Source organism: Fringilla coelebs (genome assembly GCF_963513975.1).
Source record: "Fringilla coelebs genome assembly, chromosome: 5".
Classification (NCBI taxonomy): domain Eukaryota; kingdom Metazoa; phylum Chordata; class Aves; order Passeriformes; family Fringillidae; genus Fringilla; species Fringilla coelebs.
In genome coordinates this window covers 28148459-28166199 of record NC_140033.1, presented here as the reverse complement: position 1 = coordinate 28166199, position 17741 = coordinate 28148459, and the positions used below count along the sequence as shown (strand labels likewise).

Genomic DNA, 17741 nt, shown 5'->3' with positions numbered 1-17741 from the left:
GCTTAATCAAATTTGAATGTTTTATTTCTACTTAACAACGCTCTCTATTTCTTCTCGATGTTCTTCTCATACTGATTGATAAAACTGAATCAGATCCACTTTTGCTCACTGCCAGTTTGTATATTTTCTGCTTTAATTTCATGTAGTAAGCCTACAGAGAATTTTAGATTTTTTTTGCATTATTAATAATTCTCAAAATACTAGGCATGGTTTGTTTCTTCTTTTCTACAACACGATCAAACCCAATGCCAAGTTACATGCACTGGAACCTAAATTTTACACAATAGAATTTCTTGCCCATAGTGGTTTTAGGTTTAATCCTTGTTCCCCAGTGGGAATAAATCTAGGCATATAACTTGTCCCTATAACATAATAAATGTAGCACATTGACATAGAAACCCACTAGTACCTGAGGAGTACCTGATATATTTACAGATTATATATATTCCTGTAAATTAAGATTGTTGACAGGATAAAAGAATATACTGACTTTAAGAATTCTATTTATGGTTCTTCCCTTTGCCTTTTCATTTCTGTTTTTCTGGCATCTATTCAAATCTTTGCCTTTTCTGGCATCTATTAAAATCTTTCCCTTGTCTAGCAGATACAGTTATATAATCCAATACACAATCTCTTGTCTTTACTCTGGTAATTTCCACACTTTATTTGTGCATCACTGATTTATGTGCCATTATTTAAGAGGATATTAATCATTGCTGACAGTATTTACTAACTCCATAATTGCAATAACACATAACAACACCTTGAGACATATCAGGCTGCTATAATTTCATACTGAAGTAATGGATTACTTCCTACAAATCACAGGCAACCTCAAGATGACACACAAAAATGATCATGAAAAAGAGTTCATAAGTTAAATTTTCACAGATTTCATAACTTAGTGTTTTCCATTTGTTGCTACCTGTGGAACAGTACATTTGCAATGACCCAAGAAATACGAAGTCGCTGCTATAAACACTAGTACATACTGATTCTGGAAATCTTAAAAACAGTCCAGGTCCACCTTTATATATGTGTGCGTATATGCATAGGTATCTGTGCATGAAAAATTGCATACCTTGCAATTAATAATTCTGCAGAAGCAGCAAAAAGGACAGAATATCAAGGATCCACAAAGTAATGACAACCTTAGTGTCCAACTGCCCAACACACTTTTACTCAAAACCTCTGTTTTACCCTCCTCTAGATGGTGGTTCACTCCATGTCCTCCCTACTCTTTTCAGTTTCATCACTTCACTTGTTTCAGTCACCTGAATCACTTTTTCTATATTTTCTGTTATCTCATTTTCTCTTGAAAAAAATCCAAATACTAGGAAAAAACCCCTAAGATGATGTCTTCAGCCTGTCATATAACTGTGTAACACCATGCGTTCCTTAATCATCTGTTTTCTTCATAGGCATAGGCAGCTGGAACTGAAACTTCTCTTACCTAATTTTTGCTGTCACTATAAATCTTTGTTCTCTCTGTAAAACATTCTAACAGATTGGGCAGAATAGGATTCTTGTACCTAATAATGTGATTTTCTCATAAAAATAATCTGCTATTCTATTCCAGCAGATTTCCCTATGAAGAGTTGAAGTTCTTAGTGCTCCCTGACACAAAGTTTTTAGAAGTGCACTGATCAAAATAAGCAGAAGAAAATAAAACAAAGTGTGGATTTTTCTTTTATACTTTTCTAAATGCATCCATATTTTTCATGCCCAAATTTATAGTATGAACTTCAAGAAGTTTGAGTTGACTTTAAATAAGCATTCTAGAGTCTAGATATTCATTCCCAAACCTTAGGAGAAAATATTTTTTTCTTTAAATCAAGGTTTTACATGAAACTTAGCAACTGTACTTTCTATTGCACCTAGAATAGGAGAATGAAAACTCAGATTATCCTTGGATGCTCACTTGAAGTTCATTCATAGTCACTCATACCAAAACAGTTGCTCTGAGATCCTATCCAGCAGTACTGCACAAGGTACAGTGGCTCTCACTATCCTTTTCAAGAGACCTTTGGTCTATGGGGCTACTCCAAAGAAAAAAATATAACACTAGGGAAAGATATACATGATACCTATATGTCCACATACATACATACATACACATACATGCCTTTTGTAAAGTACACCAGGAGGGATGAGTGTTTTGATAGAAGACATACATTGTCTAGTTCCAATTTTTAATGCAAAATTATAAAACATACTTGGCCATTTCTAGACGTACTACAAAAAACCATTTATTTTACACCTCCTCTTAGAAAGAAAAAAATATAGAAAAAAACCCCAGCCTAACTGAAGGATGGTAACTCTAAACTTAGCTGAAAATCTGCAGAGGCTGAAGATGACACAGATTCTGGGAAGGAACTCAAGGTATTGGAAACAATATAACATATGAAGAGATTTGTCCTTTGGCATGCATTCCTCATACTTTAAAGTAACCAGTAGCTATGATTGGACTTTCTGACAAAATAAATTCTAACTCAGCTCGTTAGTGGATTAAGTTCATCTGCATTGGACTTCAGAAAGTGGAATGTGCACTAATGGTGATGTCCTAAACAAAGCTCAAACCTCTCTAGAGAGGTCATGTACTGACAGGACCCTCTGGGAATCAAGAAGTCCTTCTCCTCTGCTGAAATAGATGTAGGTTTCCGACCAATAGGCAGATGGCTCCTGCCAAGCCCACCAAACGATAAGACTTACACATACACATACACATACACATACACATACACATACACATACACATACACATACACATACACATACACATACACAGTGTAAATGTAAACCAGCAGCCTGAGATCTGTCTTAGTGGGTTACCAAGAGATGAATTTTACTATCCTGGTTAAATAGCTTACCTGGATACTTGCCACCCTTATTCCTCCTTATGAAGCAAACAATCAGTAAAATCAAGATCAGAAGAGCAACAGCACACATAAGACCAATGAACCATCCTTGAGTAGCGATGTCTACCTGCCGGCTTGCCATTGCTAGAGATAAAAGAAGAAGAAAAATTATGTTTTGCTGCATTTAAATGCTATTCTAATTCAGATAAATAATAGACAATATAATGTTCATTAAATAATAACATTCACCGTGAAATATAGATAGCATTAAGAAAAACAGTGATTCTGTATTGTGTATTTCCATTATTCAGAATATTTCCAAGTACCTATGCACAGAAGTTAGTTTTCAGTGTATAAAAAGCCTGCTAACATTTAAGTTTAGCAACTACTTTGCAAAATCTACACACATACTTTATTGCTTTCCACAAACAACAAAACTATTCTCAACCATTTTGAATTAATTAAACTCCTGAAAGGATGCTGCCAATTATAGTTCACACAAATATGTCAATTGCATTCTCAAAATGAATAAAAAGCCAATACTGGTTAGCTAATGCATTTCCATCATTCTTAAATGGGAAAATAGATGGATTATTCAAGGGCCCTAATATTAAATTTCAACTAAAAATCAACAATGAAGGATCCTTTAAAACTTTATTAAGCATCAGGTTTTCTTTCTTTCCTCAAACCCATCCTACAATCAATTTATCATGGTTGCCATGATTTAGCATTAGTGAGGTGGGAAGCCTTTCCTTGGCACTATTTCTCTCAAAATGTTGACTCTAGCTGGAAGATAATGTAAATAATAAGCAAACTACAAAGAAAACACTACAGGCACTAATAAGAACAGGAATTAACTATGTGGTGTAGGGTCTGGATCGACTGGTCTCCAACACAGTAGGAGGATTATTGTGGTGAAGCTTATTTTCTGCTCTACTGCTGGAAACACACCACAGGCAACTTGATTTAGGATTTACCTGCTGGGAGAAAGTGGGAAGAGTGAGAGGAGTTAGGGATACATGCTCCAAACAAAAAAAAAATATGAAGTGGAGGAAGATGAAAATCCATCCAAACCTATCTTATTCATTCCTCAGCTTCTTCTCCAGACCCAAAACCCAAGAGTATGAAACTCTGTGAAGAGCTGCTACACTGACAGAATTCAAGCCAATGTCTCAGTCATTTTCTAGTTAAGGAGTGTGAGACAGGTATCTTGGAAAAGCAGCCATCAATGGTCCCACATTCCTGAGGGATTCTATGGAAACACAAAGTTCTTCCTATGTACAGTATCTCCAGTCCATTCCATAGAGAAGACCAGTATGTATTCCACTTTAGAAATACTGTGCTAAAATTACCTTTTTCTTTAAATGCTTATTTCTGGTCTCACTGGGCAAAGCTATGACTTGATTTTCATTTAAATAATTCAGTGAGTTAATGTGCCCAGTTATTGTGGAGATACAATCAGAAGATTTCTCAGTCCTTGTTAATGTTTTCTGATATTTCAGAAAGTGACTCTTATATGCACAAGAATTTAAACTATTTTTGCATCAAAGTATTACATGTCATATATAGTTTATGTACCTAAATATTTCTATTCTTTATGCCACACATAAATATACATAAATACATATATATAAAAATATTTAAAAGTGGCAATTAAAAAAAATAACAAAAGGAATCTTCCTCTGAACTACAAATAAAAATAAAACTTTATTTTCATATTAAGGTTAAAAATGATTTTGAGTTTTGTGCATCTGCATTCATAATAGGACATTAGATGTTGTATAATACATACTGTAACAAAATGCAAAAGCACAATTCACATTCAAATGTAGTCAAAAATAGAATCAAGCCGAAAACTCATGCATAAAAATATGCAAGATAGTTGGGAAGATGAAAACTTACTTATGCACCTTCCTCTATAAACTTACTGCATTTCCAGTAAGAAAAGGTTTCTAGATCTCAGTGCATCTTTAAAAATGGCACATTTCCTGCCTACACTAAGCAAATTATTTGCTTCATGCAGAAAAACCTTGTGTCTTGGTGAACTACTAATGCAGGAGTCAATGCAGAACACTGTACCAGGAATGCTCAAAAGGATAAACCTGCACACTGTGAAGATGCTCTATAGGAATGCTTGTCAAAGAAAAAATGTGGGGAAAGCCTCGTATTTGAAATACCAAAAAGTTTGAAATACCAAAGCTTCATTCCTAATAAGGACATATTCCAATGTTGCCCTCTTTGTCCACTCCATCTTTTTGCAGTGCTTAAAAGCTTTGACCTAGGCTGAAGACAGTGTGACACAAGATTTTTCTGTAAGAAATAGGCTATGTTTATAATTTCATGCTGAACATTGAAACTTTCCATTATGAAAAAGCAGAAAGGAGTATCTAAAGTCCCTTCTTCTTTAACTACACAAGGGCATGAGTTAACATGACTGGGTAAGTACAGGAATCCTTATCTGCTGGCTCAGTACTTTTTATGCAGGAAGATGCTTTTGGGAAGGTTTCCATGCAGCTTGTTTTGAATTTTATTACAGTCTTGATCCTTGTTTACTGCTCCTTTAGGCTTCAGATGTGTATTTGCATAGCATTTCACAGGTAGGCTTTTGTACCACTAGCTGTTCCTGGCTCTGTATTCAGCCTGTACATATTTGCCTGGCACTGTTATTCAGCACTATGTTTTCAAACCTTCCTGCAACATGATAAACTGTGAACAGAAATTGAATAAAACAAAGCAAAAAAAGAGATGATTTTAGAAAGAGCTCACTTTTAAACTAGCATACCCATTATCTATGTTGTTGCCTGATAATTATAACATAATGTTCAAGTGTATTTAAATTACTTTCTTATAACATAACATTCTAGAGTTGGTGGGGCTACTGCTGTATAACTATGCACTGGCTAAAATGCTTGGAATGAGCAGAAGTGGCTGGCAAAGACAAAAATAATAACAGCTGACCACAAACATGAAGATGGCATGGCGTGTGATGGCAACACAATATTCAGCATAACATCAAAGGACCTTCCAACAGAACCTTTTTCCTGAGTGTAATTGGCAGGCATTGCTGATTTGCTTACAAAGAAATAGGACTTCTGTATTAACATAAGAATCTTAAACAGCCTTACTGATTCCAGGGATACATGTGTGACATCAAAATCCAGATAAAACTAGTATATGTCAGGAAAAGAGATATTTACAAGTAGGAATGTTTTAACACTGGTATTAACAGATTACATGGGACATCAAATTGAATCTGCATTTTCTGATTATGCAAATATTTTAGCTCTATAAAAAGCACATTATTTAAATACAGCCTGGTAATTATACTAATTGGAAATATTAGAAATAGGTCATCTTCAGTGCACAGCACGCAGATGGAGTGTGGGCAGGGCATATCTTGCCCCTAGTACAAACATCAGTCAAGTAGAGTGATTTGAAAGGACGTAAACATTCATCATTGAAACACAAATAAACCGGCATTATTTAGGCGTTTATAAAATAATTTTACATTGCTCTATGAAAGGAACATGCAGAGATTCTGGCTGCAACATCTCTTGCTAGAAGCAGTTCAGCATTTCAGCGTTGGTCTAACACGATTCTGGCTCGGATACAGAAATGTACTGCGGTACAGTGTGCCTCACCTGGACCTGTCTCAAACACATCCTCTGAACTCCTAAAACCAGACAGGCCCTCAGCACCAACCCGGACTTTATATGCTGTTCCTGGTGTTAAACCCTTTAAGACAAAGAAGCTTCGAGAACCATTTACAATTTCTTTTTTCCAATCTTCTTTGCCTATAAAAATTTTAGGAAAACAACAAATCGGTATTTTAATTTTATCTGTATTACTGAAAGTTTCTAGACAAAATGCTACTGACAGTTACTTGACTAAACTATGGATCATCTGAGAAAAATAGCTGTTCTCTCAAAAATAATTATATAAAATTATGAGTAATAAATTGCATGCAACATATTGAAGAATTCATTGTACAGTAATTATGAAACTATTTTAAACATTTGTTCCATTGTACTAAAGAAATGTAAATTAAATTTATTTTTAAAATGCTTATTGAACTTGTAATTATGAGTTACATTAAAATAGATTTTATTCCTTTTATTAAATGACACAGTTTCAGTCAATATTTATTTTGGTCAAGAAGTTCTATTTCAAAATCTGAATCTCTCTGGTATCTTTTTTCTAGGACAGTCTCAGCTATTTCTTTGGCCAATACCCAGAAAAATGCATTTCTCTTCCAATTTTCAGATTAGTCACCTTTAGTCATAACTTTAGAAGGATGGGGTGTTTGAAAAGAAGTATTTTGCTTTTATTAGCTAGCTTTGTTCTAATTATTACCAGTATTATCAAAGTTTTAAACCTGGTTTTAGGCAATTAGAGCACACAAATTAATTCATATCCTATTTTAAGGTTTAGTTTAACAAAGGATATCTTATTCAATATTTTTTTTCCTGAATTGGACATAATTTAGGAAAATCCTTGTATCCTATTTTAATGCAAGTAATCATATTTTTACACATGTAATCATTTCATGATAAACAACTTCATGCAAACTACACTTTTAGAAGTTCACGTTCAAAGGAATTCGTAAAATAATACAAAGGAACAAAGGTTCATATTTATCTATTCATCAAAAACCTGCTAAGCATTGATGTTTATTAAAATGAAAATTATTTGATCTTTCTGATCAAATTATAAAATAATTTAAGACATTTAAGAGCTATCATTAACACTGGGTCAATTTAAGACCCCATTTACTATAAAAATCTTCCAAAATACATCTCAAAAGTTTAGCAGAATTTAATGAAATGACTTCTTACTGCCTGCTACACCATATTCAACATAAAAGTTCGCATGATCTGGTCCCTCATACTCCCAACTGATATTGGCATAGGTCTCAGCAGCAGCTGTTGTAACATTTCTGATCCTTGGATAAAGTGGTTGAACTAAATACACAATAGAAAAACAAAGCAGAATATGCAGTTGTGACTTCATACATTTTAAAAAAGTATTAAAAGAAGTTACTAAGTTAATTTAGACCATATAGAGGGAAAGTATAGCACATTTTTCATTGGTTCCATTACTGGAAATTAGTGACTAAAGTACAGTATATTGAAATTTAATCCCAGGTAGTTACTACACTAAGAAATTATTAAGTAAAATCTATGTACTTTACTGAGCATGCTCTGTACCACAAAAACTGCCAAATACTTCAAAACTACCTAACAGCCAAAATTCTGAAAAACATTATTTCTATTCTTCTGGAAGTAAAATGCAGACAGCTGGAAAGAGATGAGAACATTGTCAGGGTAATGGAAAATGGTAGGACAGAAGGGAGGCATGAAGGTGGTAAGCTCCTCCCTTTATGGCATGTGGCAGTGAATGGACTGCAAATGCCCCAAGTGCAAGCCCTTATAGGATTTTGGCTCTATTGCATGGATAGTGATAAAAAAGGAAGACAATACCCTTATAGAATGTTGGACGGACAGTATGCATGACTGGGGAAGTTGCAAAAAGTATTTCTGAATATCCTTCACCATCAGAGATAGTAGGAAAGAAAAAATAAAGAGTAAAAACATTTTGCATCAAAAAGTAGCAATTAACTAATACAGTACAACCTTACCTGTTAAATTAATAACACATGCACATTCTAAGATCATGCAGGTTTCAAATAGTTTTACTTGTCAAAATGTGAAACAGCTAAGTGATACACATGTATTTGAAAACAAACTGAAGTATGTATGTACTGGCAGCTTTGCTTTCACAGGACATTCCTGGAATCAGCTTTTGTTATTATGATGCATTCATAGCTCCTTTAGACACTGGAAAACTAGACATCAGACATGGGAAAGCCAATACGAAAGTACTGTGGAGTGAAGGACACGAAGGGCCGGAATGCAAGGAGCTGCCCCTTGTAAGGCACTGTGTCTCACTGCTGCCATTCCAGTCAAACAGCACTTCTCACAGACAAGCAGAATGCCCACATCTGTGAAAAGAAGAGCTTCTCTCTTCAGCATTCTGAAAGTAGCTACTTCTCTGCTCATACCTTCGTTCTTTGCCACTTCTCTGCTCATACCTTTGTTCTTTGCCACAAGCTAGTAATGCTTGTTACAAATGAACATATAGCTCAGTGTCTCTGCTTGCCTAAGACTAATGAAAAAATAGATTTTAATAGTTCTAATCCTGCAATAGGGCAGATACAAAGAGGATGCTCTTCAGAGGTATGAAATTAGTTTTAATTGGAAATGCTTCACTTTGCCACTGACTTTTCTATTCTGCTAAAAATTACTTTTCTATTAGTAACATTAAAAATGCTTCCCAAAGGACCATGAAACATCAGAGGTAAAAATCTAGTCTCAGTAAAGACAAATGACAGAATTCCAATGGCTTCATCTACACAAGAAAATAAAATGAGCAAAAGCCTGTTATCAAGGCAAAAGGGGCTACAAAGAATTTATCTATCCACTTAAATTACTTTCTTCTTCGAACAGGCTGGCTTTGTCCATATGGCCAGTTGGAAAAAGTTCAAAGTTATATGCACGGAGAAAATGGCTTACTTGGGCCTCTAGAACGTATGAAATAATATGAGTACCATTTCTAGAAAACTATAGCTTCTGAGTATTTTTTAAAATACCTGAATTAGGCAAATCCCATTGCTTCTTCTGATAATATATTCTGATTATTACAATGTTTTACAAAATAAATTTCTTCATCCCCATATTTGCATTAGATATTTCTTCTTAACTCTGTTCCAGTAGTACTCATACAATTCAATTTGTACTGCTCCCCCATATGATGTTTTTATAGCTAAGTTCTTTCACCCACCAAAATAAGGAACATATTATTTAAATAATAAAGAATAGATTAATTTCTTGTTAAAACCACCTGAACAAAATAATTGAGAAGTCACTAGATAATAAAAAAAAAATTTAAAAAAATTAAAAAAAAACCCCAACAACAAAAGAAAAGCCATCTAGGTCTCTAAGTCACAACAACCACCCTAAGAAATACCAAAGCTTGAGCTATCTATGGGAAATCTAGCATGTAACAATATACATTATGGTAATGCAAGGGGATTAGATTCTGTTTCTGTGTGTCACTTGTAGAGGTAGCAAAAGGAACGAAAAGCAGTCTCTAAATTTAGGAGGGTGCAGAGTCTGAGATTGCAGACAGGATGTATAAACTTCCTTCCTGATTTAGACACAGGAACAGGTGTTTATTTCAATAACAATCTCAGCATTTGTGCTGTGCCAAGAAAACAAGAGGCTTGTATTTGAAACATGACTTTGTTTTGTTTCATTAAATTGTCTTTTCTCAAAGCCATATTCTCCTGGATTTTGGTCTTCCATGGAAGATGTCTAATTAGCAGCCCAACAATACAACTGATATTTGTCACAATATTAAAGACAGAAAAAACTGTTAGCAATAATCTGTTGCGTACTCCTGCAAACAGATGCCACAGCATTACCTCTAACTTCTCCCTTCTCATGCCTGAGCACTTGGGGATGAAGGAAACTGTCTCATCTTCTATGAAAGACTCCAGTTGATGAGGAGTTTCTGAATTACTAATCAAATTCAATAATCACTCGATCTTATCTTGCGGGGTATTTTTCCATCTCCAATTTCCAGTTTCTGCTCTCATTAAAGAGTTGGCTGCTAGATTAAAGTATCTGGTAAAAGTCTTTCTGTTCATATGATTGATCATGTGTTCATATGATCAAACAATCAAGTTTGCTCTGAAAGTTACCATAATTTCCTTGCCATCTTACTTCTAAATTCTGTCAAGCGACTAATTTATGCTTACATTTATCAAATGTACTCATATCTGATTCTTACCAATAGCTGTATGGACAGATTTGCCCACGCGTAGTATTTGGTCAGATTTATATTCTGTGGGCTTTAACAACTGAATAAGGTGCACCAGGAAATTTGTACACTTCTTTGCAAAGAAATTAATTTTGCAATTAATTAATTTTGCAATTCTCATCTTTTGCATTATTGCTTGATCTCATTTGCCACCAGGCCTGCCAAGTTTTACTTAAGTCTGTTAAATGTGCCATATTTGCAACCTGACTACACACACAAGAACATAAAAGTAGGCTGATGGATCCTGAGGTGATAAAAGCCTGGAGGTGAATTAGTTATGACATTTAAACCTTGTAGTCAATCCACCCAGACTCTTTGTCTTCTCAATCACCACACCTCTAATTATAATTAACCTCTCAGTTCTTCAATATGTTTCCCAGCACTGTTCACAAATGGCAAATGTGTAATTGTCAGCTGGCAGAAGCTCCCAGCATGTGCAAGCGCCAGTTGGGAAAAAGGGGGGGAGAGGGGCGGGCAGGAAACTTTGTCCTGGAGAGCAGAGCACTGTGCTCTCTCATCTGTACCCATGCTCCACGCTGTGCAGCAGTGCTGGCAAAAGCATCACTCTAAAAATCATGGGAATGGACTGTTAGTTAGCTGCAGCTTTTATACAGACCCACTCTTATTCATCTACCTTAATTAAACTTTTTCATTCCTGCCTCGATACCATGCAGAATTCAGCTGGCATTTCCAAGTATGGTTTCATTCCTGTAGTATCATATAAAAGCATTTGCCAAGTGTTGAGAAAGAGGCCTAGGCACGAACATAAATTTTCTTCTATTTTCAAATTAATGCCAGTGCTTTTTTACTGCAGTCCTTTGGTCGAGTTTTATTTAATTTTTCAGCCTTTCAGGAACACAGTTCCTAAAAAGAATAGTTATAGCCAGGCTGCAGAATCAGTAGAATTTAATAAGACAGGACATGAGATTGGAAGGAATTTTAACAATAAAATAGTACTCTTTCTCAAGATTTAGTCCAGAAGAACAATAAATCAAATAATCCCCAAAGCGACTAAACTTCAAGAATTTTCATGGAATTCACTTGATATTCAGGAAAAAAATGTTGGGTGAGTGCCAAGCACAAATTTGAAGACTAGTGTCAAATGGGAAAAAAAAAAAAACACAAAACAATATATCATAGACAATTAAGTTAAAATGCATATATGAAGAGAAAAGTTAATTTAAAGGAAACAACCCATGGCCACACAAGTAAAAAATGAAGGACAAAGGTAATAGATTCTGCCAGAGCCTGTCAGACACAGAAAAGTGCTTTATTTTCCTTTGCCTTTTTGACATTCGTAGTGTGAAATTCAAACTTTAGTATAACAGTAGGAGAGAATTCCATTTCTGGCAGTGAAAAATGGGCATCAGTCACTTCTGGGATTATTCAGATCAATTGCAAGAGCATTTCTGTAGTGTAAGAAATACAGAACCCAAAGAAGAAATGCAAAAAATTATGTTACTGATGAGCATGTGGCATGACATCTACAAAGCAAAAGGCATTTTCAGGAATTTTTGCACAGTGATAATAATAATTTTCTCTAGTCTAGCATGCAAAGTATCAGCATTGTTCACAGTGAACTTAAAAGAGGACAAAAGAGCGGTTCTGCATAGCAGGCTGTACTGAAAGAATCATAGAAATACATAATGGAGAAGTCCACAGGGGGAGAGTGGCTGAAGGAGCAATACAAAAATACTACACTTAACTTGACTGTAAAAGCAGCTTGAAATTGTTAGCAAAAGACATGGAGACATTATGTGAAATTATTCAAGAGAGAGGGAAAACAGATGGTGGGCAGAGAAAATGATTTAAAGAACTGCATTTTGTACAGAACAAAGAAAACTGAGATGATCTTCTACAAAGAGATCAGAGATACAAACTCAGTTGAGACTGATTTCCAGCCTACAGTGAGGAGTTACATGCTGGTGATTCAGCCAAAACCCCCAAAGAATAGCTTCAAACCCAGAGGACAGACTACTTATTTATCCCCCTTGTAACAAAAGGGAGTGCTATTTGTCACTAGTACTTGAGATATGAAGTTCACATGAAGAAGATGGACCAGATTGAGAACCAGTGACAGGAGGCACTAGCTACAATTAAGGATTACTGTGATCTCACAAACTTATTTTAATTCCATTTTAAGACTACCAGTTACCAGTGTCGGCGTGCATGCAGATTACAAGACCTTGCTTTCAAACGTTGACTAAATCAAAAAGAAATTAAAAAGTGAAATGAGAAGGCTTTTGGAATGAGGCTAATGTGCCATGCCATGACTCCCTATACTTCAGCTTACAAAAAACATGCATCCCTATGACTCTTTACTTTAACCAGCAACTTTCATTTCTACCACTGGTCAAACTAGAATTCTCTTCCTTCTTCTATAGGGCAGTTATTTGAAACTTCTAATGGAAAAGGACAGAAAAGGACTTGACTCCTGTGATCACCTGAGTCACTTTGCAGGTGCTACTATAACTCTTTTATATGTAATTGGGTTATTCCCCCATTTTTCTCACACTTCTCTTACCTCATGCCTGTGGTTAGATGCCAGTATATAAATGGCAATACTAGGGCATGCTTAGTATCTAACATTAGGTGTACTAAATTCTGTTTAGAATATAGGTTGCTAAGAAAAATTCTTTTTTTCTTTGTAGTACCATTAATTTGATCAATTTAAGTAGTTAATAGCGTCACAGTATTAGTGCAAGTGCAAGTCCAATAGGATTATCAACTATAATATAATAGCTTTTTCATTTAGTAAATAACATCTAATGATTTACTCATGTAGGCTTGTGACACTAAAAATATTGAATCTATTAAGATCCTTAGATTTACCACAGCAATGTATCCCTCTGCACATTAATTTATAGTTTTATTGTGAGAAATGAAATATGCCCCAAGTGGTACAGCTCACTAAGGTTTAAATTATTTTAATTCCTCCAGGACCATGTGTCTAATGTATATGACTGGCCGAGCTGCAGGTCTTCACAGGCAGCTATCCAGTAGAAAACACCAAATGCAGAAATTTCACTTCAGCATTTTAGGCCAGCTGAATCTGGGACCTATTGTCTACTTAAATTCCAGGATCAGGGTGCTCAAATCAAAAGAGAAAAGGATAATTACATTTTCCTGGTAAGTTCTGCCCTTCAAAAATAAAAACCTGATGTGTTTTGGTAGAGCACAAAATGGTTATGGTCTAAATTTCTTCTGGCTCTGGGTCCAAATTAATAAGAACTGTATAGATCCTCCTGCACTTAATAGAAAAAGGAAAGTTCACTGCTGGGTACAGATACTTGTTGAGTGGGCTGAGCACTTCTATCTTCCAAATCCACCCACTCATGAGACCAACTAATTTGGTGCTTGATCTTGATAATATGATCCTCCTTTTCCTTACTCATGGTCCCTGATCACTGGCAAAGCAGTTAACATGGTACTGTAGTAACCACTGAGAACATTCATCTCAGACCTGCAGCAACTCAGACGTCCTACCAGATGTCACGGCTTTAGTTCTGTGCTGCTTGCAGGCCCAAAGTCTTCTGTGTAATTGCAAGAGCTATATGCTGCAGGAATATGTGAAAACTTTGAAACCATAAACAACACAGAACCAAACAAAGACATCTGCTTGGTTTTCAGAGAATCTGAGAAGACAGGTCTGAAATGTGAGCTGCTCCAGCTAATCTTACAAATAAGATGCTTTCTGTTAGCCACATACAGCTATAATTAGACCTCAGTTTCACACAGAGAATCCATTTTTCCTTGCATGAGTTTTTAGAGTCAGCTACAAATAATGACAACTTAATCTACATTTCTACTGTGCATGTCCAGGGCTAAAGTCAGGTTGATTGTTCCAATCTGTGCTGACTTCTCAGCTATGACTTGAGCAAAATAGTAAAAAAGACTTGTCATCAAAACAATTCCACAACTTCACACACTTGCCAGAAACACATCTGCTAGGAGAATACACTTGTATCTATACATATAAAAACATATATATATATATATATGCCCAAATGCAGGCATACATATATTTATATACTGTCTGGTTTATATCAGACTGAGTGAATGAATTTCTTTCTTATGGTTATCATTCACAACACCTGATAATCAAATGAAAAGAAACTATATAAAATAATTTATGTCTGTCTCTTCCAATTTTATTAAAAATGTTGGGTAATTCATGTACAGATTTTCACTTGTGATGTTTATGGTCTGAGAATCTGAAGCACAAGTGCTCAATAGTGTTAGTGACACCTGTCATTCAATGACACCTCTGTATAGAGAGACATTCCTGAGTTTGAGCTACCTCAGGACAACCTTTGCTTCTGACAATGAAGGTCTTAAAATTCATTAAAACTGTGTGCAAAACTGCATCATATACAACAAAATATTATCAAAATTAATGAATAAGATTGATACTAGCTTGCACTCACTGAAATATCCTCAAGTACTCACTCACAAGATCTGTGAACCTAAAACAGTGGGAAGACATTTGCCTGTATATTCAATCTGATACTCAAACTGAGAAGCAGACAGAGGGTATTGTCAGTCATCTGTCTCCTATGCACAGTTGGCTTGCAAATAAAGTAAATGTGTTCAAGTGGGTAGCAGTAATCCACAGTGAGAACAAGACTGCAGATAGTTTTTTAAAACAAAAAAAATGCACATGGCACAAGCAGTAAATTCATCTCCTTTGCAGAAGTGCTGTTTTTTCTACTCCAGCTAATCAGTGCTAGTGCACCTGGATCCTGAATATTTATGACAGTGGCATACATCTGTTAAATGTTCAGAAATAATTAGACTTTGCTAAAGCAAAGCTAATGAATTCCCCTGGAACTCTGTGGCAAAATAAACAGATGAAAGGTATTAATAAGCATTCTGGATTCCTTAAAAAACACCCCAACAAACCCAAACAAAAAACCTCCACAACTGTTTTCTTCCAGCCCTGATTATACTTTGTACAAAAATGTGTAGTCCAAGGTTTTCTGTCCTTACCACTGCAATTTCCCCATTTGCAACACTGCAAAATCCACACATTAATAAATCATGCAGTTTCATTTTACCTTTGCCTGCACCTACAGCAGGAGGGAGAATACCAGCTTTAATGGAGGAAAACAAGAATAGGAACACTACATAATTAGATACAACACCAAAGGAAACACACATATATAATTTCACTATAAAAAGCATGCAGACTAGATAAAATGTAATAATACAAATAAATTAGAAACAATCCATTTATGCTGAACCCTGACAGACTACTACAAGACAAAATGATTGTACATGCATTTACAAAATTTTATTGGTCATGCTTGTTAGGGTGCAAGATTTAAAACAAATGCAGTTCATATGCAAACTTAATACCCTGACAGAGAAATTACATTGAATAGCAACTCATCTATGGCAATTCCAATAAATCATCATTTTACTGAGCATGAAAATATGTGAAAACATGGTACCAAAATAGACTTATTAATATTAAGATGATCAAAATGATAAAAAAATTCCAAATTTCCTGCTGGTTTTAAATTATTCTTATTTTATTAAGCATCCATATTTAATTAAAAAACAACTTTAACAAAGCTCTAGAATGGCTACAAATATAGAAACCAATGGTGACAGGATTTATTAATATACTTGGTGGTTTTTTAAGTACTATACAGTTACTTGGGGCCATAGATGAGAAATTTATTTCTACAGTCTTACAGTTTTTTGCCAGTTCTGCGAAAGCAACTTAGATTTCACAGAAGCTGGTACATACTACAAAAAATAAATAACTTCCTCTAATCACAAATCTGCATGATTGCAGTATTTTTCTCTGTGACCCAAGCTGGTCAATGATGCAGAATAGATGAATAGACAATAACCACTAAAAATGTAAAGTTACATGAAACTTGAACCACAGAAAGGCCAATGTCTGTCTTAGAGCTTGTGAGTTGATATTAAAAGAAGAGGCTTTATATCTCTTTGGGAGTTTCCACTACAGCAAAAAGCCTTTACATGTATTTTCTTTAAAAAAATTTAAAATACTTTATTAGTATATGACACAGTTAAGAAAGCTCTAGGAAAAAAAAATCACTCAGCCCTATTTCCTTAGTGGAAGAAAGCAATAATAATATTTAGATACAGATGTTTAATACAATCTGTAGTGGTTTTTAATCTCAAAGGACTTTCCTTATACATACATATCTTACCTTCATCCATAATTGTTACTGCTTCCTCAGTTATCTGACTTCCTGATCCAACTGAAGTTTGTGCGTTAAAGTAAAACTTGTACCGGGTGCTGTAATTTAAATTTTTTAATATCAAGCTGCTCTCGTTGGCAGGAATTCTTATCTCTACCAAGGGACCCAATTCATGTGTGTTGTTGACTGTAGTTACAAAAAAAAAAAGAAAACCAAAAAAATTAGGAAACCTGCATACACTGTCATTGTATTTTAAAAGGTTTCTGGTTTTTATGTATTTTTTTTCTTGTCTCTGCATCTACACTTTCAAAAGAAAGTCACCTCTGTGTAAAGGTGCCAAAATCCAACTGGGAAATAGGAAACACCAGCAAGTTTTTTAAGATCAAGTTTCATTCTCACAAATCTCTGAATCCAAGGCAAATTACTTCAGTACAAATAATCTGAATTTATGCACCATTGAAGCCCTCCCTGACCACTGAAAAATTCTGAAACTCTAACCTCAGTATGCTTAGGAAAAGAAACCACTGAAGCTACTTGTGTCTAATGCCAAAGAACAGTGGGACTCGGTAAGTGGAAGAACATAAATTTCCTTTATCTGTTCCATGCATGTGAAACTCTTTCCTTTCCAGTGTCACTGCTGAGAAATTTCTGGGCTAAGTAAACAGATGGGATCTAAAAGAAGTGATTTAGTAGCTCTCAAATGAGTAAATGGCACATTTATAAATTTTTCTTTTAAGATTATTATACCATGAAAATTGGAAAAGCAGACAAAAATATAATTTGGCATACTTTATTTTATTTCTAATGACATTCTCTCTGCAGT

The 17741-nt window shown here is 35.0% G+C and overlaps 1 protein-coding gene across 8 annotated transcripts in view; it reads right to left on the bottom strand.

Annotated features, from left to right (window-relative positions):
* Nucleotides 1-17741, bottom strand: part of NRCAM (neuronal cell adhesion molecule) — a gene marked incomplete at its 3' end in the record, with an annotated part of 66258 nt that overhangs the window by 10282 nt on the left and 38235 nt on the right. For 3 of the 8 annotated variants that reach the window (XM_084206270.1, XM_084206271.1, XM_084206273.1), the window contains exons 22-23: nt 16928-17104; nt 2871-3002 (exon numbers count right to left, since the gene is read on the bottom strand). In XM_084206270.1, coding sequence (XP_084062396.1) covers nt 2871-3002; nt 16928-17104 — 309 coding nt within the window. Of the gene's footprint in view, nt 1-2870; nt 3003-6499; nt 6653-7693; nt 7820-16918; nt 17105-17741 lie in introns of all 8 variants that reach the window. The other 5 variants (XM_084206269.1, XM_084206272.1, XM_084206267.1 and 2 more) reach the window with 4 other exon arrangements.